The 27,874-nt window shown below is 36.0% G+C and overlaps 1 protein-coding gene and 1 pseudogene across 1 annotated transcript; one reads left to right on the top strand and one right to left on the bottom strand.

Moving 5' to 3' along the window:
* Nucleotides 1-1,296: 1,296 nt before the first annotated feature.
* On the bottom strand, nucleotides 1,297-27,821 carry FUT9 (fucosyltransferase 9). Its single transcript, XM_042985324.1, has 2 exons — nucleotides 27,749-27,821; nucleotides 1,297-2,384 (listed from the first exon to the last, which is right to left on the bottom strand). The coding sequence occupies exons 1-2, from the start codon at nucleotides 27,819-27,821 to the stop codon at nucleotides 1,297-1,299; spliced, it is 1,161 nt and encodes a 386-aa protein (XP_042841258.1).
* Nucleotides 3,817-4,444, top strand: LOC102953526 (annotated as a pseudogene).
* Nucleotides 27,822-27,874: the final 53 nt, after the last annotated feature.

Below are 27,874 nucleotides of genomic sequence, written 5' to 3'. Positions count from 1 at the left end.
ATTTTTGTTCTGTAAAGCCCTCATAGCCATGGTCATGTATGCTGTATACGAATAATTACTAAAATGAAATATAAAACATCATCTCCAGTTAATATTTCTAGGCTAGAACTGTTACTCCATGGAAACAAACAAAAATTTCCCATGACTTTCAATGACATTCATTGATTCATTCAATAAATATGCATTGAGATCTTACTCCGTGTTAGCATTGTGTTTTCTATAGATCCCCCCTTTTATTATGTTTAACATCTTACATTTACAACTTAATGATAATTTTACTTAAGTTATTTTAAATGATATTTTAAAAGATATTTTAAGTGTTTTGTCTTTGTCTATGTGACTGTCTGTATGGCAAATAGAAACTTTTAAATATTGGGGCTAGGGAACAAATATGGTAAATTGATATGTTATCAAAATTGTACATAAATGTACCATGTAAATATGATTTTTATCTATACACATCCTTTTCCTTTGTTATTTGGGGAAATTGTTTGCTTTATTATAATAATGAGTGTTAGGACTGGGAAGAGAACTGTCTTAGATATTCTTAAGTGTTGTCAGGATTATTTCCCAGGTTCTAAAAGTCTCCCCAAATTGGATATGTAAAAATACTTGAATAATTTAACTTAAGATCATGAGAACAGGTAGCTGCATTTGCAAGACAGCTTAATGAAAATAAATGAGAAGTCTACTAGTTTCCTGAATAAAACAGTTCTGCTTCACTCTCTTTCTTATTCATTATATGAATAATTTTTTCCTTCACAAAAAATGTGGTAAACAGGTAAAAAATAGATCAAATAGAGGCAGTTATACACTTTGTTCACTTCAAAGTCAAAGAGGTTAGATCTCCATTACCAATGCTTTTCCTTTGTTACATTATGCAAAGTTGGAACTAGAAATTATGATATTTAGTGAAAATATTTCATATTTTAAGTGTGCATCTTCATTTCCCAAAAAGATTAAACAGCTGACCAATGTAGAAACAACAATCATATCACAAACTTACATTACAAACAACTACCAAAATGTGGAAAACAATGTTTACAAATGGTAGCAAAGAATAAATTAACTTTCAGTGCACATAATTAGGTATATACAGGATAATTTAAAACCAAAGGGAGTGATTGCTAATGCTGAGCTCTCAAAAATCTCCATCAAAATATACATGTTACCCAAGAGAGAGTGATAAAAATAAATTGTGACACAAAAGCAGAATGTTGTCTCTCTTCTTATCCTCAAAACTTGGATGATAGCTCATCAAAATAATTTCTCCAAGTGTGCAAATGATGGAAAACTTTAATTCCAAAACCATTTCTCTAAATTACCCACAGATTTATATTCTTGATGCCTTTTCACATGATCACAAGCCAAGCATGCATGTGATTCCCAAAATCGTGGAAGGTTTACTGTGAAATCCTTCCTCCAGTTAAAGTAACTAAGGTATAACTTATTGTTTTTGTCAACTTCTTTCAGATATTTTGCGAGCTCACTGGGAGAGTTATAATCTTCCACATGAATGAATGAATCTGCTGGAATATAATTCTCATAATTTTCCCTAGACGGCCCCAAAACAACAGGGACAGAGCCGGCTAGAAAAGCATTGTAGAGCTTTTCTGTGATGTAATCTTTGTGGATTGAGTTTTCAAAAGACAGATAAAATTTGCAAGTAGATATGGTAGGAATCAAATTTTTATCATTCACATACTCTCCAAATGCTTGCCCGTATGTATGGATTTCAATGCTTTTGCTCAGCTCATTGTAATACTTGACCCTCGCATGCTCAGGATTCCAGTTACTTACAACCCAGCACACTAACTTCTCTTTGCTTGGCACTTCAAACACGAAGGGGTTTGTGCTCACCGTCAAGAAGCCATAAGGCACTTGGATATCTGAGTCACGGCGGTAAGTCAGAGTCAAGTTGAACAGGTGCTCAATGCCACTCTTCTGGGGCGTGTGGGTTGGTGATTCCAAATTCATCCAAATCCATTTCTGGAAGGGTGGCCTAGCCTGCTGAGGCAAGTTAGTCAGATCCCAACTGATGTCTCGGTGATGGATCAGAACTGCATGAGATTTGTTGTATAGGGAACGGTCTGTGGTAAGATGGCATCCTTGGATGTTGAACATTGTTTGGCAAGATGTAAGGTCAAAGGTCTGCCCAAATGGCCACACCCAAATCAGGATAGTAGTTTCATTAAAATAATCAGTTTTGGTGGAGAAGAAGTTTTTCATTTTCAGCACTGAGCTGGCTGACTCCATTGGACTGAAGATCCAGCTGTTGGTGGGCTTGATGTAAATGAGCAGACATGCCATGAAACAACCCAGGATAATGCAGACAATTAAAAATGGACGGAGAATTCCTTTGGATGCTGATGTCATAATTTTTTCTGTGAAACAGAAGAGAAAGATAGGGAGGGGTAGTGACAAAATGTTAACCATAATTGGAGATCAACAAGTGGTACATCTCAGAATACACTTAATCACAAAATCCATTGCCTTTTCCTTTTTCAGTGTTATTAAACCACTGAGAGAATTAGAGCTTTTGTTACGCCAAGAAACTGCTTTTAAAAGGAAGTTTCCCCTGAACTCTAAAAATAATAAATCAGAATTTGTTATAAAAGTACCAGCATGGGGCGCCTGGGTGGCTCAGTCGGTTGAGCGTCCGACTTCGGCTCAGGTCGCGATCTCACGGTTAGTGAGTTCGAGCCCCGCGTCGGGCTCTGGGCTGATGGCTCAGAGTCTGGAGCCTGCTTCTGATTCTGTGTCTCCCTCTCTCTCTGCCCCTCCCCCATTCATGCTCTGTCTCTCTCTGTCTCAAAAATAAATAAACTTTAAAAAAATAAAATAAAATAAAATAAAAGTACCAGCATATCTTCAAGCTGAGTTACATCTTTCTCAATGCCATCCTTCCCTGTTATATTTTTATTTGCGTCTACACAAATGACATAACAAAGACTGTCACCACTGAAGGTATGACTAAAATCTTTAGTACTTTGACACCACATCAGATTTGTGAACATTCCCTAGTTAATATAATCACTTATTCACTAGTGTGCTTTTAGAGATTGTGATACAACTTTGTAGTTCAGATGGAATTCTTGGCATGTTATCTTCACCGTCCGAAGTGAGTCACAAGTCATCCTGTAAAAAATAGCAACTTTTGGTTTGATATCCGCTTTTTTACTTTGTTTCATTTTGTCTTTTATTTAAGTACACTGACAACAAAAATTTGATAAAACTTCCTGTTTAACTTTAAACATTTACTTTTTCTTACCATTTTTCCTGTTTACTTTTAGTAATCTGTTAGTACACCCAGGATCTACTAGGCAGTCTCACTTAACATGGTATTGGGTCATTAAAACAAGCTTTTTTTTTTTTTTTTTTTTTTTTTTGCATTAAAATGTCATTAGTTAATAAAGATAAATGGATTCTCAAAATATATTCCACGGAGAACAGCATTGATCTTGTGAATCATAGTAGATTGAAACTAAAAAGATGAATCAAAGCTTTTAAAAACTTTTTTAAATACAAGAATCTTCAAGGTGTTTCCCCTTTGACATTCACGTCTTATGAATATGAACACAAAGATATGTAATATGTTTACAAAACTGTCTTTTGATCAAATTCTTACTGATCTTCAGAAGCTCATTATTCTTCTCACCAAAATAATGTGGCCTAACGATTTCAGATTCACTAAAATATTTTGAAATCTTGATCAAAACTAGTGTAGAGACATTAGATGTGGCCTTGTGTGCATGCCTGGCACCAGGGCAGCTGGGAGCCTCTCCTGGGGAGGGGGAGGGGGAGGGACAGGTTTTGATTCCCACCATGGCTATCACACAGTTTCAGTTATTTAAAGTTTGCACTTGCCCGACAACACTATTTTCATTCCTAAAGAGATTAATATGTGGATCTGGCAGTGGACGGAAGTTAAGTGGAGACCAAATAACTTTGCCAACTGCAGTTGACTATTCGTCGGTTCCTAAACAGACAGACGTTGAGGAGTGGACGTCCTGGGATGAAGATACACCCACAAGTGTAGATTGAAGGAGGGAATGGGGATGTGATGACACAACAAAATACTGTGGAACAACTGGAACCTGACTATTTTCAAGACATGACACCAACTATAAGGAAAACGCAGAATCATTATTAAGAAGAGAGAACCATTACATTTTGGCCTCCCAGATGGTAGCACAGGTTTCTCTAGTAGATTAACAGCTACACAATATGTGCCTTTTATTCGTCAGTCTCCTGAATTAGGCAACTTGGATACCTGGCAGGAAAATACCAACGCATGGGAAGGAGAAGAAGATGCAGCCTGGCAAGCGGAAGTTCTAAGGCAGCACAAGATGGCAGACAGAGAAAATAAAGGAAGAAAATGGAAAAGGAGGCACAGTGGCTGATGAAGAAGGAACAACACAAAATTGGTGCGAAGCTTTCATAACAAGTGCTCTTCACATGTCATAGTGCCAGGAGGAGAAATATGAGCTCCCCAACTCAAGCAACATTTCGAGGGATTTAAGAGTATTTTCAAGAGTACAAAAACACAGTGTTTGATTTTAATGCATTCATCAGACCATCTAGGACACTAGGATTCTCTCAGAGTACCTCGAGATCTCAGTGATTGAGACTCAAAGGAAAGAAAAAGACCCCTTTCTTCAACATGCTCCAAGTGTAAGGCAATTGTTTGCTGTAGAGAAAATATTACAAATGGAATACACCAGTATCTCTTCTAGCTAGTGTTTCTAAGTAAATGGGTGTAGGGGTGCCTGGATGGCTCAGTGGGTTAAGTGGCCGACTTCGGCTCAGGTCATGATCTCGCGTTTCATGAATTTGAGCCCCATATTGGGCTCCATGCTGACAGCTCAGAGCCTGGAGCCTGCTTTAGATTCTGTGTCTATCGCTCTCTCCCCCTTCCCCACTCGCATTCTGTCTGTCTGTCTGTCTCTCTCTCCAAAATAAATAAACATTAAAAAATTTTAAATAAATGGGTGTAAATAGTTTTATGGTAGGAAAGAAGTCTGTGATGCTTTCCTTTGCTATGCGTAATGATAAAATAAATAATTTTAAATATTCTTTTGTTTCCATGGTTATCTGACTTAAATCAGACAAACTGGAGGGCTTTCTTTATTTTTGTTGGCAGAAGCTGGTATTGGTATACATTTCCTCTAATTTGAACTGGAATTGTTTATGTTTAATATGACATTAATGGATTTGATGACTTTGGTTTTTAAGAAAATGACACTAAATGCAATAATTCTATTTATCATATTTTATAAATCACTGTTTTCCTTTAGGTGGTATTGTAATGCTGTACATAGTTGTAATTTATATTGTAGGTATAAATTAAAAATCAGCAAAGTGACAAATTTGATTTGTATTATTAGAACTTGCAAGGTTTTTTAAAAAAATTTTTAATGTTTATTTATTTTCAAGAGAGAGACAGAGTGAAAGCAGGGTAGGGGCAGAGAGACAGGGAGACACAGAATCTGCAGCAGGCTCCAGGCTCTGAGCTGTCAGCACAGAGCCCTACACTGGGCTCAAACTCACGGACGGTGACATCATGAGCTGAGATGAAGTCGGATGCTTAATCAATGAGCCACCCAGGTGCCCCTAACTTGTGAGTTTTAAAAACTAGTATTGGGTGATGGGCATTGAGAAGAGCACTTGTTGGGATGAGCACTGAATGTTGTATGTAAGCCAATTTGACAATAAATTATATTAAAAAAATAAAAAAATAAAAACTAGTATTAGTAGTTTTTCCCTTTTGTCATAGATTTTAAGATGTTACAGTGTTTTAAATAGCTTAGTCCCTCCCACACAAGACTCATTGATTTACAAATGCAGAAAGCCTTCCGTTCCAATATTTCAAAGCTTTTAGATGATTTCTGTATCAATTTTATATATCTGTCATAATGCAGTTTACCATGTTGTTGGCTAAGATAATATTATTGATTCATTAAATTTTCAACTGAGATAGGAATAATATTTTTATTTTTGGGTGTTGACTGGCTTCAAAATTGTTTCAAGGAAAAAGATATATACTGTGTTCACAGGAAAGAAATAGATTTGATAGTTTAAAATCCTATTATTTTTTCTCCACAATTAAAATACATCCAGACTGATTTTCTATGGCTTTAGAATTTGTTAAGGAGTTTTACTTTCATAAAAGTTGTCCAAAATTAACATTCTGTGGGTTTTTTTTAAATGTTACAGGTACTCTAAACTATAGCTCAAATGTTTGAATTAAAATATTTCATAAAATCACAGACTATACAGTGAGATCACCCTAAGTCCTTATCCTAAACTCCCAGACTAAATGTGATTGAAAAACCAGTTGAAATTTAACTTTGGTAAAAAGCTGCTTTTTGCAGTCCGAAGCCACACTGTCAGTCATCATGTTTATTAGAGTTTCTGCCAAAATACTCCCAATTAAATAGAATAGACTTGAATTTTTAGTAATAAATGTGTCTCTTCCCTTATTTATATTTATTTATTTTTAGTCATGGGAATGCTACATGATTTCTCTAAATTTGGGGTTCATTAAAGGGTAACCTCTCCTTTAGTACAATAAATTTTACTGCTTTTCCCAAATAGTTGACAAGTATTGAAGTCTGCTTTGGTTATGCCTTTCATGGGTGTGGGATTTTACTTTTTTGTTTGTTCTTGATTTTTGTTTAATTAGAAGTAAAAATTGGTTAGGAATTATAGTTTGTTTGATTAATTAGAGGCTTTTCTTATGGAAAGAATAAGTAACAATACTGGGGGAAAAAAAGAAACACTAGATGTTTCCTTCCAGAAAAAAAGGGAGAAATTGTTCTTTATTTAATTACCTAAATTTATGTGAACATTTAAAAAAATCACATTTTTTTTATACAGCTTTTTTTGAAAGCATATGACATTTGATATGTAGTAAAGCTTGATTTTGTTCATCCAAAGATTCTGGATATTATACTTTGGAGCACTCCTAGGACAAATTTTGGAATCAAAGACTGAGACTTACCATCAAAGTTAGCTATCCAGTCAATAACAAAAGGAAAATAAGTGTCTACCAACTATGTCCAGAAACTATTTTTAAATGTTTATTTTTATGTATTATTTTTGTCATTTAAAAATTTGTTGCTTTAGGTATATTTCTTACAAATAGCATATATTTGGATTTGTTTTTTGTTTGGTTTCATTTTTGAGGTATAATTAACATATAATATTATATTAATTCCAGGTGTACAACATAATAATATACAGTTGACCCTTAAATCACACAGGTTTGAATTGCACAAGTTCACTTCTATGCAGATTTTTTTATAGTACTGTAAGTGCATTTTTCTCTTCCTTGTGATTTTCTTAATAATATTTTTTTCCCTCTAACTTACTTTATTGTAAAAATACAGTATATAATACATATAACATACAAAATATGTGTTAGTCAACTATGTTATCAATAAGGCTTATAGTCAACTGCAGGCTATTAATAGTTAAGCTTTTGGGGAGTCAAAAATTATATGTGGATTTTCAACACCCGTAACGCCTGCATTGTTCAAGGTCAACTGTACAATGAAATGAGCACCACATATATCCCACATATATATACCTTTTTTTTGTGTGTTGAGAACTTTTAAGATCTACTCTTTTAGCAACTTTCAAATATATGATACAGTATTATTTACTATAGTCACCATGCTATACCTTGCATCCCCAGGAAATCTGTACCTTTTTTTTAAAATTTAAATTCAAGTTACAGTGTTGTCATGGCTTCAGGAATAGAACCCAGTAATTCATCTCTTACATGTGACACCCAGTGCTCATCCCAACAAGTTCCCTCCACAATGCCTGTCACCACCCATTTAACCCATTCCCCCACCAACTTACCCTCCAGCAACCCTCAGTTTGTCCTCTGTATTTAAAAGTCTCCTATGGTTTGCCTCCCTCTGTATTATCTTATTTTTCCTTCCCTTGTGTTTCTCAAATTCCACATGAGTGAAAACATATGATATCTGTCTTTTCTCTGACTGACTTATAAATGTTTTATTTATTTGGTGAGAAAGAGCATGAGTGGGGGAAGGGCAGAGAGAGGGAAAGAGAGAGAATCCCAAGCAGGCTCCAAGCTCAACATGGAGCCCAATGCAGGGCTCAGTTTCAGGACTGAGAACATGACTTGAGCCAAAATCAAGAGTTGGATGCTCAATGGACTGAACTACCCAGGTGCCCCCAGAAACTATTAATTAACTCCTGAGTTAAAGAGATAACCAGAAAGGAATATGAATGAAATCTCAACGCTTTATAACTAAATGACATGGTACTACATGTCAAATTTTGTGGAATGTACTTAAAATACTACTTTAAAGGAAATTACCAGGTTTGCACAGTTTTGGGGAAATTAATAAATTGGTCAACTGAATAAAGTGGACAAAGAAAAATGATCCAAAGCTAAATAAATAAGAAGTAAAAAATTAAGATAGGGATTGAAATTAAAATCGAGAGCAGAAATTTGAGGTGATTACTAACATCACATTAACTATGTGAAGTGATGAATGTTAAGTAAACTTATTGTAGTAATAGTTTTGCAATATCTACATATATCAAATTATTATGTTGTATATCTTAAACTCATAAAGCGTTGTATGTCAATTATAACTCAATAAAACTGGAAAAAATACTAAGATGAAACCCAGGCAAGAATAATTAAGAAAAAAGAAATTCAATTTATTTTATATTTTTTAAGAAGTTCATTTTAAATATCAAAAAGACTAAATGATTCTTGATGTAACATAAAAAAATAAGAAATGACTATATTGAGTAATTTTACATTCATGAATTTGAAAAACTGATGAAATGAATGGTTATATATCTACACAAATAGAAAAATGAGAAAGATGCCAATTTTAATAAGAAATTCTTATTAAACAAATAGCAGTTAGAAAAGTGGAATTGATAAGTGGTAACTGAAAACAAACAGCAGACCTAGATGATGTGTAGGAGTGATATCAACATTTCAATGACTAGAGAATACTACTGTCATTTATTAAAAAAAAATCTAATAAACAGAAAAATAAGCAAAGAAGCTTAACTCATTATATGAAGACAATTATTACCCTATTACCAAAAGAAAATATAAAAAGTTAAAAAAAGTATTTCATTTATGAACACAGATGTAAAAATACAAACATTTTGCAATAAAGATTATTAAAAATATGACACAATTCAAGAATAGGTTTTTGTAGGTTCATGTACATTTGATCCCACTTAATAAATTTAAATATTTGGACAATCTTTGGTTTTTTTCTAGATCTTGGGATCTACAGACTGAGAAAATTTACTGGAAGAAGGATCTCCTCTTTAATGGAGTAATACTAACCTTTAATATCCATGATTGGACTCAGCAATTAGGTTTTTTTCCTCCTATGGCACCAATGTTTAATGGTGCTTAGAAATGTTCTCATTGAAAGTTTCCTTAAATGCTTTCTGAATCGAAATGCATTGGCAAAAACTGCATAAGTGATATCAATTCATTATGATCAGGTTACAACTTTAATAGTCTCCATTTAATAAATGCTCACTCTCAGTTAGGCCTTGTGCCAAGCACTTTGCACACAACATTTCCTTTAATCTTCATAGAATCTCTAGCAAGAAGGTCTTTTATCACTTCTTCACAGATGAGAAAACTGAGGGCCAGAGATATGACTAACTACCTTACCCATTGCGTTCTGCTCTTTCTTGCCTTCCACAATCTTCTTTGAATAATACAAACATCAGTAGTCTGTTGAGATGCACTTAGCACCTCAAGTTTCATTGTCTTGATTTCTCTGGCCTCTATCTTTTACTCCATAATTGAGGAGTACTTATCTATGCATTAAATTTAGAGCAATTTCCCTTAACAAGAAACCTGACACTTATATGAAACTTTTTAGTGTCAAAGATTGATCTTAGCACTGACGTTAACATACGTACATAAACACACTTATCCTCACTGTAATCCCATTTTATTGATAAAGAGACTGAGTCCTCTAATGGTTAAGAAACTTGCTCAGGGTCACCCAGTTCATACGTGGCAGAGCACACTGTCAAACAACCCAGGCCATCTGGTTCCTGTTGGGGCATGATCACTATTTTTATGTTTACTGATTCTTCAGGTTGCAGCCAGAGAATGTAATTATCTTGACAATACCAGAAAGTAAACTCTATGAAAGATTTTGTTTCATAGAAAGTAAACTCTATGAAAGACTAAGTGCTGTATATGTTGCATGAACAAATGGGTGGATTTCTGAGTCCCTACTATGTGCAAGATAAAATTCTTAGTAACTAGATAAACAAAAATGAACCAAGTGTGACTGAAGAAATATATACTTAGTTGCTGTCTTTGTGAGTTTAACAAGTAAACTTTTAGAGAATAATTACCATTACAGTTACATACAGGTATTTTACCACTAAATGAGCAAAATCTCCCAGTTTTGCTTCTCTTCATCACGTGTCAAAGTTGGCATCTATCTAGTACTCTTTAATTCCCATGACTCTTTTCTTGGCCAAATGAGGAAAAAAAATTGGTCACTAGGCAGAAACAATGTCCCTTTCACTGTGTGCCTTTCTGTGTTCTGCTTCCTGGACGTTTTGTATTGAGGTTCTTCTTGTTAACTCTCTGCATACCTCTCACCTCAGCTTTTCATTGCTGTCGGGGTCAATTACTGAATAGTAGGGGCAGTTATTTAGTGACCCCTGCTTTGTACAGAAACTGTCAGAAAAGTTTGCCTCTTGGAACCACCATACTGACATCTCCTTGACAGGAACCTTTTCACCTACTCCTCATAACTAAAATTCAGTTGGATCCTAACACATCTTGAATTGCTATAATCAATACAACCTATTTTTAAAGCACCCACAGCAGTGTTACTTTTGCTCTCACCTGAGATACCAATACATTTATAGCATTAAGCAAATTATAACAATAAATCATGTAGTTAAAACTTTTCAATTATTTTTAATAGTCTCCAGTACTATTGAAGAATATAATTTAAAGGCATTGGCATTAAAAATTAACACAATCTTTGGTAAAAGTACAACTTGATGGGCCTTGGTGTGCCTATGATTCTGTTTTCCATCATGAAACTACCTTCATTCACATTTGTAGGAATGCTCTACTGAGTGATAAAGAATGGAAGAGAGCTTGGAATAGAAAAGGTTCAAGTTTGATTCTCAAGTCATAAATATACTTCAAGGTATTGGGAGAGAAATGTGAACCAAAGAGAACAGGAGCCTTCTTCAAGAAATAGTGGTTCCTTTTTTTGGGTGTGTGTGTGTGTGTGTGTGTGTTGAATCCTTATTTCAAATGGAAAGAAACAAGTGTATATTTTAAAATCGAATTCAATACCTGCCTAAAACTTAAAAGAACAGTTGGGTTTGTCACTTGCCACTTGGGATTTATTCCTACATTGCAGCCACCCCCTAATTCTTCAACCCACCTCTGGCTCACGCTTGCAGGCATGTGGGGTTGGAAGAGAATTTCCCTCATGCCCTTAGGAGTTCTTGAGTCAATATGTTTGACAATCACGTATTCCCTATTTGTTGTGTGGGTGCATAATTAAATGATTCCTGATACAGCAAAACTTTTCATCCTTGGCAAAAATGTGTAAAGGAACAGAACTTTGGACCCACTTAGGGATCTTCAGATCAAGCCAGATCAGCCCCAAAGACAAGAAATGAATCATTAAAAAATTCAGTGGATAAAGTTAGAAATAGTTAAAGGAAAAAAATTGACTGTCACCCATTGTGACTTATTCCCTGTTAAATAAAATAAAATTTGCAAAGTGCTTCTGATAATGCCTGGACCAGGAAAAGCACTATGTAAGTGTTTGCTATTATATTATTACTCTTTGTTATAGTCAAGAATCGGAGCTCTTACCATAGCTGAAATTCTTTTGGAATTATAGATCCCTTCTTATTTCTATGTAAATTATTACCACTTCTTTTCTTTTCTTTCTTTTCTTTTCTTTTCTTTTCTTTTCTTTTCTTTTCTTTTCTTTTCTTTTTTTTCTTTTTTAAAGTTTATTTATTTATTTTGAAAGAAAGGGTGAGAGAAAGAATCCCAAGCAGGCTCTTGCTGTCAGACGTGGGACTCAAACTCATGAATTGTGAGATCATGACCTGAGCCAAAACCAAGAGTCTGATGCCCAATCTACTGAGCCACCCAGAATCCCCAAATTATTACCATTTCTAACCACACACACACACACACACACACATGCACACACACATACACATGCAGAATTTCCTCTAAGTTCAAAACATAACTCATTATTAATAACATCTGGATAAATACGTAATATAAAAATTTTATAAACAGGGTCTTTCACTTGTTCATGGTATCACCCTTTATACAAAAGATTCCTCTATAAGCATATTATAATTAAAGGATTCTATAGCAGATATATGAAAATGAAAATAATTACTGCTATTTTAAAATTTCTTGTGAGTTTCTTTTAACATGATTTGAGAAGCTGTACAAGTATAGGCAGAGTTATTTTCCTGTTTACATTTTCTCACTCTCTGGATCGCCTCCCTTCTTCTGATAAAATGCCCCTATTTCCTACTGGGATATTACCTCTCCTCTCCTGTGTGCAATCTTTGGGACTACAGAGAGTGATATTTCCCCCTTTCCTAGCCAATGTTGAGCAGAGGATCCAGATCATTCAAACTCTTTTTCTGGGACTTTGAAACTTGAAAGGAAGGGTCAGGAGGGAAAAATCTTGGGGCTGATTAATCACAGTGGGATTTCCTTATAAGACAATTAAGTAAAGTCTACTAATTGCCTCCAAGTTGCTGCTTGGGGTGCCGCCTTCCTGGGCTTCCTTCTTCTGGCATTCCTTTAGCTCTAAGAGCTACTCCATAAACTTGCAATAATTTCCTCTTTGTGTATGTTTATTATAATTGTTTTCAGTGCTTGAAACAAATCCAAACAAACAACTGCAACAAAACCAAAGAAAGCAAGCAAGCCAACAAAACCCCAACTAATTATCTTCTCTCCTCTTTTTTTAATTCCTGCAGGACATGAAGTATATTACTTAATTCTTTCAAAATATGTCCATAATTATTTGGATTAAAAAAAACATATATAAATTCTTAAAACATCAAACATATCTCTTCACTTTAAGTTAAGCCATAGACCCCACCCAGATTAAAGTATTGTGGTATCTAATTGGGCTATTACTGACCTGTTTGGTCAGGCTCAAAGAACAATTTGTTCTCCACATAATCATCATGGGGTTTAGTGTCCTGATACTCATATGGATTCTGCAAAAGTCTTCTGAATACTACACTGAATGTTTATCATTTAAATTTCACGGTTTTATTTTTGGGAGTTGTCTTCGTTATTGTTTTATTTTGCTTTTATTGCTTCCTATGACGTTTAGGCTAAGATCCTTTACAAGAATAAAAATATGCCTCATACTTTCTATACTATATACCAGATTATATTCTGCCTCGAAGCACTGTAAAACTTTATATATTCATCACTTCACTTTCAAAGATTCCCTTGACACTTCACATTCCACTGAACCTTTCTCATGGGCATTCCTGCTCTGAGTTCCCACAATTTCCCCCATTAGAATCTGAGCCAAATGCCTCCTGTCTTTGGGAGAGATGCCATTTACTTTTTGGCAAGAAGACACAGGTTGATGATCTCTGGAATGCTATCAAATTTGTGTTTGTGAACCTTTCTCAAAGACCTTTGGATATTATCTCTGCTATTTCCATGGGTGAGCCTCTTTTATTTCCTCCAAACACTGGAAAAGCTACCACCAAAATATGCCAGATTTTGGTCCCAATGCTTCTACTGAACATTCCTCAGAATGCACTCTAGCACATACTAGGATTCCCTGACTTATTTCTGCAGTGTTTTCATCTTTAGGGATATTACTCCAAAATGCTCAGAAATGTCTTTCTTTTCGCCCCCTTTCATTTCTGTTTTACACATTTGTTTGGCCAACTGCCATTTTTCCGGCATTGCCAATTTCTTCATCTTGAGTGGTTTCTACATTCACTCTCTTTGAAATTTCTTTCCATTCAGGGATGAACCTTTTTTAGTTTGATCTTTTATCTGCTCTCTTCTCTTTCTACTTGTAATCACTAGTTCTCAGTCACTGTCTTTATTCATCTTAGAAGCTCTATTTACCTGCTTTTGCTGCAGCTAAAGCAATCAGATCTGACACTGAGCCCAAGCATCACTTGGCTCACGTGGTACCTCCCCAGAGGGAATACCATAGACAGGGCCAACGGTGTTTGCTGGCATTTTCCCAGAACATGCTTTCTGGTGTTCCTTGGGGCCAATGGTCTTTTATAATTTGGCTGGCAGCACCAGTGCTATGATTATTGTCAGGTTTTAGCCCCAAACAGCCAGCCAGTGAAGGTCAAGAGAGCCTTTACAAAAATCCCAAACTCTCATTTTGGGCTGATATATTACTATGCGTTCCCAACTCTGAAGATGAGACTTTTTTCCTTATAGATGACAAAGTAGAGTGATTAACCCAGTAGATTTTTCCTTACATCTCCCTGTCTTTTAAATGTATACCCTACCCAGTACCAATGATGTCTCCTAATTATTCCTTAGATTAGTTGACTTCTTTCTAATTCCCTAGGTCCAAAATCTATCACCTCCTGTTTAGACTGCTGACATTGCTTTTCAGCAGTACATCTGGCACTCAATTTTGATCAGTTCAATTTATTCACAATGCAGTAGAGCAATGTTTGTGAAAGTGTGGTCCCCAGACCAGGTGCAACAGCATCAACATCACCTGGGATCTTGTAGGGAAGGCAATTCTCCCACCCGACCCCAGATATAAGGAATCAGAAACTGGGGTGAGGTCCAGCAATCCATTCTAAAAAGCCCTCTAAGTGATTTCTAAAATACACTAAGGTTTGAGAATCCCTGAGTCGAGTCATTTTTTCAAACCACAGATCACATTGTTTCAGGTCCTTCAATGAATTACAATTACTTTTAAGATAAAGCAAAAGTGTCTAACTGTAGCTTAAACAGTCCTGGGTGATGGGAAACCTGCCTCTGTTCCAACTCAGGCTCCCTTCTGCACTCCCTCCATGGCCACGGTTGGCCCTCGTGCACAGATGGGGACACTCGCTGCACCAGCTCCTCCCTCTCCCTGGAATAGCTTCTCTTCTCTCTTTGTTGATTTCCTCCTTTTCACTTTTCATCCCTCAGCTCCCCTGGCAGCTTTTTGTTGAAGGATTCCTGAGGACCTCCCAATACTGATCCCCACAGTAAACCAAAGGCCAAGTACATGTCTCATCGTCCCATGTGTCACTTTTGCAAAGCACTGACCACAATAGCAGGTATACCTATATTTGTGTACTTGATTGGTGTTATTGCCTCTGTTTGACTGTAACTAGGCTCATACAACAGACAATGGGTGTTTTTCTTCAGGATTCAATCTCTAGTGCCTAGTCAAACCCGATATACCTTTGCTTTCAACCAATGTTTTTTGAGTGACCAAATAGTTAACAATTACTGAACACTTGTAATGTTCCAGGCACCAGGCTAAGACATTCATATAGATTTTTATCACTTTATTTTCAGGAAAATCATATTTGTTTTTCTTCATTAAAAAAATACGTATCAGGGTGCCTCAGTGGCTCAGTCAGTTGAGCATCTGACTTTGGCTCAGGTCATGATCTCACAGTCTGTGAATTCGAGCTCTGCATTGGGTTCTGTGCTCACAGCTCAGAGCCTAGAGCCTGCTTTGGATTCTGTGTCTCCTTCTCTCTGTGCCCCTCCCCTGCCCGTGCTCTGTCTCTCCCTCTCTCAAAATAAATAAATATTAAATTTTTTTTAAGAAAATAAAAAAAATACATATCACTTTCTATATGCCAAGCATGGTTCTAAACCAACACTTAACAAATATTAATTCTTTCAGATCCATAATGACAAGATAAAATACACACTATAATTATATTCATTTTATAGACCAGGAAGCTGATGCACCTCTATTTGTCTCCTATCACACAGTAGATAATAAATCAAGATATGGACTTTAGTGGCTTGACTCCAAAACTCTAAAAACACATGTTGAAAATTGAGAATTCCAGCTTATAATTGAAAAGAATTCTATGAATTATGGGATTTAAAATTTATTTTATCACATGTATTTCTCTGAAGTCATTGTTCATTAGAACAAACTAGATTACCAACACTTCATTTCTACTCTTATTCTGGAAAACAATGGCCAGAAACAGAAAACCAGAAGTCTTAGATAGTTCTCCTCCTGTCCCCAAGAGAATGCAGAAGGGTGAATTGGATCAGGGGAGGAGTCTAACTTTGTTTTATTATTAGTCTAGTTATAAAACAATTCCAGGGAAACAAAGAATTATTGACACATTTGTAATTGATAATCCAAGGCTTCTCTGATAGTGTATTCCTCATAGCTGCAATCTCTTTCAAGTGAATTCCTTATGTGCTGCTTTGATTAGTCAGCTTTGAAAATTAACTAGCCTCAAAGAGCCAGGTGGCCAAAAACAATAAAGGTAGAGAATCTTTCAATACAAATTCAAATAATTTAATAAAATTCAATAAAAATTAAAAAAATATTCCAATAAAAATTTCACTTATATCCTATAGTTTGTGCACACAATGTCATTGTTTAATATACTTTAAAGGATTTACAAGCATTTATTTTAACCATCCATTATTTAAAATGGAATAAAGAATTCCTTTTCTGTAAGAATTTACAAATTCCCTGTATCCCACCAGACTACTGCATTAGGTCATGTGCTTTTAATGACCATATTATGATTGTTTGACTTTCATCAGTCTTACTACCAATAATCTCTTCAAGGTGTCTCTCAGTTGTGTAAAAGACTGGGAGGGAGTTTCATATGGAGCCAAACCTGTCTGGCCTCAGTAGTCCCCTTCTGCCCTGGGTTTGTCCTTCTTGCTCATTTGGCTACCACTAGTCTAAGAATCCAATTGATGCAACCTCACTTCTTTTTTACTTACATTTTTTAAATGTTTATTCATATTTGAGAGAGACAGAGGGAGAGCATGAGCAGGGGAGGGGCAGAGAGACAGAGACAGAATCTGAAGCAGGCTCCAGGCTCCAAGCTGCAAACTATCAGCATAGAGGCCATTGCGGGGCTCAAACTCATGAGCAGCACGATCATGATCTGAGCTGAAGGCAGAAGCTCAACCGACTCAGTCACCCAGGTACCCCAATGCAGCTTCACTTCTACTCCTACCATAATATGTGTGAGCCTAGAATCTCAAACCCAACTGTCCCCTGTCCTCTAACTCTCTGAGTGTCAGGGTATCTGGGTTCCTGTTGCACTTGGAAGACTGGCTATCTGAATCAAAATCTGTCACTGTCTCCAGCAGCTTTGACTATGTTGACACACTCACACAGTCTCTCTCAGAACATTTCCCTTAATTTCTGGTCCTCTGTCTGCTACCAAAAGAGGCTTTAGTCCAGTTTGCAAGGCAAGGAAATAAAACGGGAAACAAACTGCTTTATGTTCCTTGGCTCTTTCCTACACGCTTTCTCCAACATAAAATTCTCGCTTTTTCAGTTACAAAAACAAAAATGAAAACAAAAACAACACACCATCGTGCACACCAAAGGATGTTAACAGATACTAATAAGAAGGTTGCCATAACAAAAGAACCTATCTACCTATAGAGGTAAACACTATATTAGATGGGGCATTGCCATGACAACAGTTTCTGGATCAGACCAAATTTTACAGGCTGATCATCTTTTGAACTCATGTGAAACTAATTAGCACCAGCTTTACTGGGATTAAATAACACATCACTGTAGTTAATAAGGAGCTTCTGAAACTTCAAGTTAAATCTATAATAAGAGAATAGGCCAGTAAGAACTAAAATAGAAAGGATAAACCACGAAGAAATTAACAGCTTAAGAAACAACACAATAAAAGTGTGGCTAAAGAGGTCTGTAGGAAAGAATCAGGTTTAATCAACCTGCAACGGAGTAATCTGAAAATGAACTGATTAAGATACTCAACAAAGATGATATTATTAGAAGAAAGATAGGAGGAATTTAGAAGTAAAAAATTGCAAGAGTGAAAGACCCTTAAATTTGAGATACAAGTACTCCCATCCTTGGAGGTGGGGGGAGGTTTTTTACTATATCACTATATCATATAGTGATATATATCATATAGTATATAGTACATATACTATATCACTGTATCACTGGCCTCACTTATTCCATAGCCTGAATAAGTCTCCTCAAGGGTTAACTAACATTCCTATTCTAATTTCATTCCAATTAAATAATCTTTTGAATATTCAGTTTACCAAGCTGTTGAATACTCAGAAGAAAGCACCATACTCCATAAACATAATAGAGAAAAAGAAAAGGAAATACATCAACAGAGAACACCCTTCTCTCCTCCCACCACATTGGAAAAGGCAACTGTTCTCTCATCCAAGGCTGATTCTTCCTCATTATCTGGAACCTAAATAAGTCAAGTGACCTCATTCCATTCATTATCTCTGATTTTTTTGTAATGTTCAATTTCTCTATCTTAATGGTTGTTTGCCATTAGAATTTAAATATAATCACAGTTCTTTTGTCTTCTACTAAAGAACCTGCACCCTCTCAAACACTGCTCAGCTATCTCTACAAATGGATGCATCATTCATATACCTATCTAAGCCTAAGCCTCCAACTGGAAGTCATTATTCATTCCTTCAACTCTGTTATCCAACATCCAGTCAATTATTGCACCTAATCATTGCAAATGTGCTAGTTATGAAATCTCATTCACTTTCTCCATCTACTGTTACTTCACTGTTTGGGCCTGCTTCACTTATTTCCCTGATTATTGTAATGAACCACTAACTGTTGTCACTGATACTGCTTTTGTTTTCCTCCAATTCATAGTAAACACTGACTTTTTTTTCTTTTTCTTTTCTTTTTTTAAAATTTCTCTCTTTTGAAAAAGTTTTATTGAACAGGGTGGTTCAGTAGGTTCAGTGTCTGACTTCAGCTCAGGTCATGATCTCACAGTTTGTGGGTTCCAGCCCCGCACTGGGCTCTGTGCTGACAGCTCAGAACCTGGATCTTGCTTCTGATCTGTGTCTCCCTCTCTCTCTGCCCCTCCTCTGCTCACACTCTATCTCTTTCTCTCTCTCTCAAAAATAAATAAACATTAAAAAAAAAAAAAGAAAAAGTTTTACTGTCAAAGCAATGTTGGAGAGGAAGCTGTTAAAGCAGCTAGCCTGTGATCCCTCCTGATTACCAAGAAGATGTTCCTGGGGATTGGGTGGTTAAGAAGGCAGGTGACCTGGTTCAATGTCTTTGTAAACATGATAACTTGACCTCCAAGCCAACAGACTAATCATATTTGCTGGAAGGGAGAACTCTTATCTATGAAATACTTTGAAGAAGATGTTCTTGGTTTAGGATTGCTTATTGTAAATGAATCTAAACTTGGATGGATTTATGAGGCATGGTTCCCTGGAGAGTGTCAAATAAGCTATAAGACTTTTACATATAAAATAGATACTTTAAAATTTAAATACTCCCTACTGTGTGAGCTGCCACTGGGGACTTCTATTATTTTGGACCAGAGACCAGGTATGATGCAAAAAGGAGGGTTTATGGAAATTAGTAGGATATTTCAGACTTCTCCCTGGCTTATTTATGACTGCATCCTTAAAATATTGGTAAAGTTTGACACTAGGAACAATCTCTAATAGAAATGAGTTTCACATAACAGTCTGATTCTTTGCATTAACTTAATGTTTGCTATACAATTTTGAAAATACACAAACATGATAAACAGAAGCAGTCTATAAAAGCAACTCACAGAAATAATATTTTGTGTGTCTTTCTTTCTAGTCTTTATTGTAAAGATCTATTTAGTTAATTATTCACCTATCTAGTTTCAATTATCAAGTGTATGCTATGTTTTCAAACAATAGGGAGAACTAATAGATTTAAATAATTTTTCTCCTGCATTTTTTTTCTTTTACTTAACTTTAAGTTGTGAGAATTTGCTTGTATCACCAAGAAAAAACTTGATTTTTAATGGCTGGATAACCTTTCACCATATGAATATACTGTTAAATTACTCACCAGTCACTTACTGTTGGTCATAAATACTATTTTTGCTTTTTTCATAATAAAAATATTATAATATGCAACTTATACAGTAAATCTATGACTATATTTCTGATTATCTCCTTAGGATTGGTTTTAAGACGGGAAAACTGGATAAAAGAGCATGAACAATTTCAAAGCTACACATCCTTTAAAAATATATAAGAGCACATATCTTTCCCTAAAAAAGTAAAGAGCTCCCCTAGTCAGAATTTAGACATACTAAGTATTATCTTTTGAGGTATGTGTGCATATTTTGCATTTGATAAGGAATATATAATTTGTTAAGTTTTCATTTAATTCACTTTTCTCTGATGACTATGATGTAAGATCATACTTGTTGACTATTTATACTTTTTGAAAATGGATTGTGAATTTGTCTATTTTCCAAATTACTTTTACCATGCAACTTGTTAAATTGGAAGAACTTTTATGATACATACCAATGACAGTATCTTTTAAATTTCATATTTCAAAGTTTTTGGTAAGTGGTACTTTGATTTTCTTTTGGCATTATTAATGATACAAGGTTATTAAATTTCCTCCAGTTTTGTGCACTCAAATTAAATTGTATGCACTTCAGTATATATCTCTTTCTACCTTTGCTTCTTTTTGTATTTATACTTAGAAATTATTTCATAACTAAAGCTCATTCAAATCAATATATTATTCTAGGTTCTGATTGCAGTTGGTTTTGTATTACACTCTATAATTATTTGGGGATTATCTTCATACTTGATACATGGTAAGGAACAACTGAATATATTTTTCAAATACCCAGCCAATTATTCCCAACAATATTTATCGCATAACCTTTCCTTTGCACATTCTTTTACAATGGTTTATTTCTCAAACAATTTCAGGTCAGGTATGAGTTTATTTCAAGGGTAGCTATTCCATCCCATTCATCTGTCTGTTGATTGTCGTGTTATAGCATGTTTTAAATTGTTTGTATTTGTTTCCCCCCTTATAATTATTTTCTTCAACTGTATATCACTTATTCTTCCAGATAACATTAGAATTATTTTTGTCAAGTCCATCCTTAAAAAAATCTGATTAGTACTTTGAAGAAATATTTCATTATGTTTACTTACAGTATTGGAAACAATGGCACACCAAAGTATTTATTCTTCTAAATGAAAGTGTACTACTATGTCATTGTATTAAAGTTGTTCATATCCCAGAGTAAAAGTTGGTTGTGTCTCACACACTTATTTTTTTCTGAGGCATTTCATGTTTTATTGTCCCTTGCTATTTTGTGTAGAGTATCTTTTCCCCCCTCACATAGGCTGATTATTTCAACAAAAAGCTATATTCCTCTTCCTGAATGAATGAACTCACTATTCAGTTACCTGTGTGTATATGATAATAGGACTGATTATCTAAGTATAATGACCATATCTTTTTTTTTGGGCATGAAAAGTGGAGAAACAAATCCTGAATGTTTTCCCTTTGGGATCTGAGCCACAGGCAGATCTTCTCATCATCTATTTGTCTTTTTCTAATTTAAAAGTACCTAATTATAAAGGTGGCAACTGATTTACTCAAGATATTTTCATCTGACTCAAACTTGTTTTTCAATTTGATGCTATGTGAATTAAGTGCAAGGCTGTAGCTTTAAAAGATATGAAAAAAAGGACCATTAACTGGCTTCTGGACTACGTGGGGCACATGGCACATTGTTCTGTGACTGAAAACACCTGCTCTGGACACCGAGTGCCTAGTTTTCAATCCAGGATCTACCTGTGGCTCTCTATGAAACTTTTGGGCAACATTTTCAATCTTTCCCAGTGTCTTAGTTATTCATCTAAAAAATCAGAATACCTACCTGCCAGATTTGTGCATGTAAGATTAATTGATACATGTAAATCACCTGGAACAGGCCCTGGTGTATAGCAAGCATTCGATAATCAGGGGCTGTGATATTTGCTACACATACATGCATATGGCTCCAGAAGTATACTTCTTCACTGCTGAATATGAAATGGCCACCTGTAGCAGTAGCAGTAATGAACTTTGCATTTCCTCTGAGAGACAGAATTGTAAGAGATTTTGCCTGGAGTAATCTAGTCACTTAACCACTGAGCAAGTGGTCACCTCTCAGAAAAAACAAAGTGGTATTTTGCAGCATGAATGTGTCACTACTTGTCATTGGCCAAAATGCAAAAGGCAATTTGCTCCATTTTAATTTGATTTTGTTCCATCTTTTAGAGTAATTACTGGACAATTATTTTGTCATAAGCTGTATGCTCAATAGGCAAATCTGGCTTCATGAGATTAAGAAACTCATTTTCTGTGATGTGCTTTGCCCCTCTTCGACCTTCAATTTGTGAAAACATTTTTTTTCAGGTGTTCCCTATGGGAGTGAGTGATTTTTTGTCATTTTCATTTTCTTAATTTTCATTGTTCTTGTGTATTAAAATTCCATTTTTTTTACAGTTAGCAAAATAACTAACCCAAAATTTTGTACACAATAAATGCTTGTTAATTAAAGTTCTTATGTTTATATGACACAGTGTTATAAATGGATGTTACAATGAATATATTTAAGCTCCCTTAAAGAACTCACAAGCCAAAAAAACTAGTAGCAAAATAACAACCCTATCGAATAATGAATACTTTACAATATATTATCTTAATAAGAAAGACTTTCTCTGCTCCCATAGTCGCTATGCATCTCTCTAACATGGCATTTCTATTATAATGAGATTAAGGGTGGTTTGCCTGTGTTCCTCTCCTGTTAGACCCTAAGTTCCACAATATAGTATTTAAACATGATTCTATGAATTTCTAAAAATAGATGTTAATGTGAAACAAAATAGGAACAGTTCAAAAACCGAGTCATCTGTTTTGAGAAGCAAGGAGAAGGGAGATTGATGCTCCTTCATTGTTTATTATATTAAATAATTAACATACTGATAGGGCTAGGAAACTCTTAGATATTATAGTTCATATTCCTTCCATTTATATTTCAGTTAAATAATAAATTGAATAAGGAATTGAGACTCATAAACAATTATTTCTAAAAATGATGGCATTATTCAAGGCCTAGAGTTAGAGGCTCCTTAATTAATGATTGTCAGGTGGTTGACAATGGAAATATTTGCAAGACATACACTGACTAATGATGAAGAGATTTGTGAGCATTTGTGTTGAAGGCAATAGAAAATAATTAAGGAACAATTTTAAGCTGGGAGGCAACTTTGTGATAATCTAATCTGACAGTCTCATTTCATAGCTTGATAGAGTTACGAAATAGATACGTAGAGGTTAAATTATCACTAATAGTACATATTTAGTGACACAGGAACTTCAAACCACAAATTTTGACTTGTGGTTCAAGACTGTCCATAAGGCAATGTCTCTTCTCTTCATGATATGGGGAAGTTGTGATAGTAAGAATTCAAAATGAAAAATGGTCCAAAATCAAATCATCAAGTGGATTAAAATTAAAATAACTCAAATAGAAATGAAAATTAAAAAGAGAAGTCTTGGGGTGTCTGGGTGGCTCCGTTGGCTGAGCATCTGACTCTTGATTTTAGCTCAGGTCATGATCTCACAGTTCGTGAGTTTGAGCCCCACATCGGGCTCTGTGCTGACAGTGTGGAACCTGCTTGGGATTCTCTCTCTCTCTCTGTCTCTCTATCTCTTCTCTGCTCACGCTGTCTCTGTCTCTCTCTCAATATAAATAAATAAACTTAAAAAATTTTTAAAAAGAAAAAAGAAAAGAGAAGCCTTGGATGTTGAATGGAACCAACAGCTTGTCTCAGCCATCCTGGTACACGTTCTTTTACTGCCTTCTTCAGGCCTCTGCCATTTTGTGTCCCAGCTGTCTGAACCCAGGGAGGTTGAGCAGCAAGGGGACCCAAGCCAAATGGCAGTGTAGGAGGACACAGAAGTTTGTTGTTAAGTCTGATACTATTTTAGTCCCTTTAAAAATGGGAGGATCCCTCACCCTGCTCCCACATTGTAAGCAGACAAAGGCTCCCAATCAAGAATTGCTCCTACTCTGGGTAAAGATTTCTGTATAAATGTTATTGGTGGGTATGGTTCTAAGAGAAGAGTAATAATTAAGGAAATAACTAGTATTATTGAGCATTCATGATGTGCCAGATTCTATGCGGAGGACTTTATTATACACTGTCCATAAGATAAGAATAATTTTAATGCTTACTTTACAGGATTGTTTTGAAAATTAAAGGAGATAATCCAAGTGTTTAGAAACTGCCTGCCACACAGACAGGACTTGATGAAAAAGCAGTTAGTATCATCATCTCATTTACTTCCAATGATTTTATGCAAAGGGTGAGAATTCTTGAATTTGTTAAAATGGTCCGAACTGGTATTTGGTGGATTTAGGGCCAGAGTTCAGACCCTCGCTCTTTGCAATGAGCTTCCTGCATCTCCCAGGAATGGCGGTGGAATGAGAACTGGGTGTGGGACCGGAGACGCAGGTGGACCTTCTGTTCACTTGTGCAGTAGCTGCACAAGCTTTACAATGTTCTCTGAACCTTAGTTTTTTCATCTCTAAACCGGAATAACAACATCTACCTAAATGGGTTGTTGTGAAGAAACATCAGGGAATATATAATAGACTAATAGTTTGAAAACGACGTACACATTTTCTTGTCTGAACTTTCTCAGTGCATGACCTTTGTCATAGGCTGGCCCGTCTACCTATCTTGGGGCAAAATGGAATAACTTACTTAGGATATATTGGAGAAGAAATAAAAAGGGAAAGGAGAATGTGATTTTCAGCTTCTGACATGTAGTACACGGTGCAAGTCCAGTTACTATTTGGAGAGATTTTCAAATGCCTTTATTCCCTTTTAACATCCCTTTTTCGGGATGTTTTCTAGGTTTAAGTTTGAGGGGAGGCCTCTGAACTCTGGCTTAAGTAGGGAGTGCCAGATAATTAAGTGTAATATTAAACACAGAGGAAAGCAGGGAGACCTCTTAAAAACCACAAGAGCCATCCAAGTCAGCATGGCCAAGTGTAGTAAGACACTTCAGATTTTGAGGGAGTTTCCCCAAGCTGCCCTTGGCTCACATATGGTGTGGGTAGATGAAACTGTGGCTGGGAGAATTGCCAGAGGGGAATGTCATGATATAGTGAGGTGGTTCTGTGGAGCTGCAAGGTGGACTGCTTGGCCTGAGACTGCATGGCAGCCTTGCCAGACCCCTGCAAGGTCACGGCACCAAAGAAGCTGGGGGGAACCCAGGGCAGCCAGGCAGCACCACTAAATGTCCTTACTGGGAAGCCCCAGATCCCAGTTATGCTACCCTCAAACTTAAACCAGAAGAGCAAGTCAGAAGCAGGTAGACAAGAGGCATGGCTCGGTGATTGGAAGATGCCACACTGGAAGATGCTTCCCTTTTTCTCTTGGGCTTTATCAGAGATTTTGAGAAAAGCAGGTGTAAGGAGAGAATACCTGAGAAAAAAAGAAAGAAAGAAAGAAAGAAAGAAAGAAAGAAAGAAAGAAAGAAAGGACCAAAAGGGACTGTTTCAGTCAAAGGTTAGCAAATGATATACCCAGTGGCCACATCTAGCCAAAGCTTGCTTTTGTAAATAAAATTTTACAGACATACCAATCCATTTATGCATCGTCTATAGCCACTTTTGTGCTACAATGACGGAGTTGAGTAGCAGCAACAGAGACCCTATGGCTCACAAAGCCTAAAATACTTACATCTGGCCTGCTCCAGAAAGTTTGCAACTTCCTGCTCTAAAGCATCAGGTAGAACTTGTTTTAGAACATAGCGTGCATTTATGTATTTACATTTCTTAACATTTGATGGCTTAGGTAGAAAGCCAGAGTAGTTTTAAGGAACAAACTCTGCATTTTTCTCTTTACTGCTTGTTAAATCTACATGAAATGGCATGCTCAAGACATCTGTATGTAAAGAACTATCACTGCTAGCCACAGAACTGGTACAATGTTTGATGACTGAATGTATATCAATTTTTCTCTGCTTCTTTCAGAGTGACCATATTTCTTATATATTTTTTAGCAGGCAACATAATCTTGGGAATGTATTTAGTTGAGACAGAAGATGGGAATGGGGCAGAGAAGAAAGGAAAATACAGTTCCTCACCTTTACTTAATAAAGGCAGAGCTGAATGTACTAGCTGGCAAGGTGAAAAGGCCATGGTCTCAGAGAGGCACCATTTTTTCTTGTTGATGAGCTCCAAGATTTATCTCTTAAACTATAGCCTTAGGGAAGTGGGAGCCAAAATAGCATGCCTTCAGCTTTAAATAGTTCCTGAAAGAAAAAGTCTTGAGATGTTGTTGAGACATTTTCTCAAAGTCCAGTTTTAAGAAGAGAGTCCTGCAATCTAGTTAACTCCTAATTGTTAAGGCATGGCAACACAACTGATGTGTCAACTGAAGTATTTGCTCTTTTAATTTTTGTTTTATGTGTGTTCATTTTTGGAAGACAGAGAGAGACAGAACACAAGCAAGGGTGGGGCAGAGAGAGAAGGGGACACAGAATCTGAAGCACGCTCCAGGCTTTGAGCTGTCAGCATAGAGCCTGACGCGGGGCTCGAACTCACGAACTGCGAGGTCATGGCCTGAGCTGAAGTCGGACGCTCAACCAACTGAGCCACCCAGGTGCCCCTCCACTGAAGTATTTAGTATAAGATCCTGAAATATTTGAGTCAACTATCCTTCTGGGAGCGCTGAACACTTTAAACCCTTATAAGGAAGGAAAGGGAGGAAGGGAGGAAGAGAGGGAGAAAGAAAGAAAGAACAAAAGAGAGAGAGAGAGAGAGAAAGAGAGAGAAAGAGAAAGAAAGAAAGAAAGAAAGAAAGAAAGAAAGAAAGAAAAATAGAGCATGTGTCTAAAATGGTTTGTATTCAGTTTCAGGAAGCTTTTATTTGGGATGTTTTCTAGATAATTTGTTCAGGACGTCAGAACTGGGCATGAATGAAAGTCCTTGGGTTTCCTATTATTCACAAATCATTTTCTGTGAATTCTTCTTAACTTCCCCATTCATTTCCATCTTTTTCAACCTCTTTAATCTAGCTGTGCTTCCCATGTTTACTTTATCATGTTCCTCCCTGGTTTCAAATAAAGGCATAATGATAAAAGGGGGAAGAGTAAGATTATAATGTGTATATCTTGTTATTGTGGTAGCAGTGACCTTTTTTATTTGGGGATCCTTGTGTCTATTTCATGCTGGGAGAAAAACCCTGGCAGATAACTATCTTGTTTAACCTCTGACTCCCAAGTAATTTTATACCGAACTGGTGAAAGATAACTGTTCTTTTTCAATAGCCTTCCCCAGTGGATAAGTTTTTTTAGGTATAATTTACATCTTTCTTGTTGTAATTTGCAACCATTTAATTTGATTCTGTCTCCATGTAGATGAAAAACATCTGGTCAACCTTTTTACAGAACTTTTTATATTCTTGAAACCAGTTATTAACAATCCTCTGCTACTCTTTCTTTAATAATAATCTAAGTTTCTCTAACATCTCTACATAATAATGTGCTGCTCTTTATCTTCAGAGCTGTGATTGTTAGGAGACTAATTTGAGTTGTTTCTTGGTGTGCTGAAGAGTTTGTATTAATCCAATCACATCTCTTTTACTTCAATCCCTAATGTGTTGCTTGCTCACCATTAAAGTGGGGCAAGTGGTGGTCTATGACTTCAAAAGCAAGTGAGAGATTTACTGGGCCATAGGATTTCATATTTTCTGTCTCAACCAGTGGAGGCAATCCCTCATTTCAGAAGTCCTAATAAA

Source organism: Panthera tigris, chromosome B2 (assembly GCF_018350195.1).
Source record: "Panthera tigris isolate Pti1 chromosome B2, P.tigris_Pti1_mat1.1, whole genome shotgun sequence".
Lineage (NCBI taxonomy): Eukaryota > Metazoa > Chordata > Mammalia > Carnivora > Felidae > Panthera > Panthera tigris.
Note: the sequence above shows the minus strand (reverse complement) of the source record. Positions and strands in the feature narration are given on the sequence as shown.

Coding starts and splice junctions, on each gene's coding strand:
- FUT9 (XM_042985324.1), bottom strand. CDS start 27,821: ATGAAATCCTATGGCCCAGTAAATCTCTCACTTGCTTTTGAAGTCATA. Junction 2,385..27,748: donor CCACTTGCCCCACTTTAATG/GTGAGCAAGCAA, acceptor TCTGTTTCACAG/AAAAAATTATGACATCAGCA.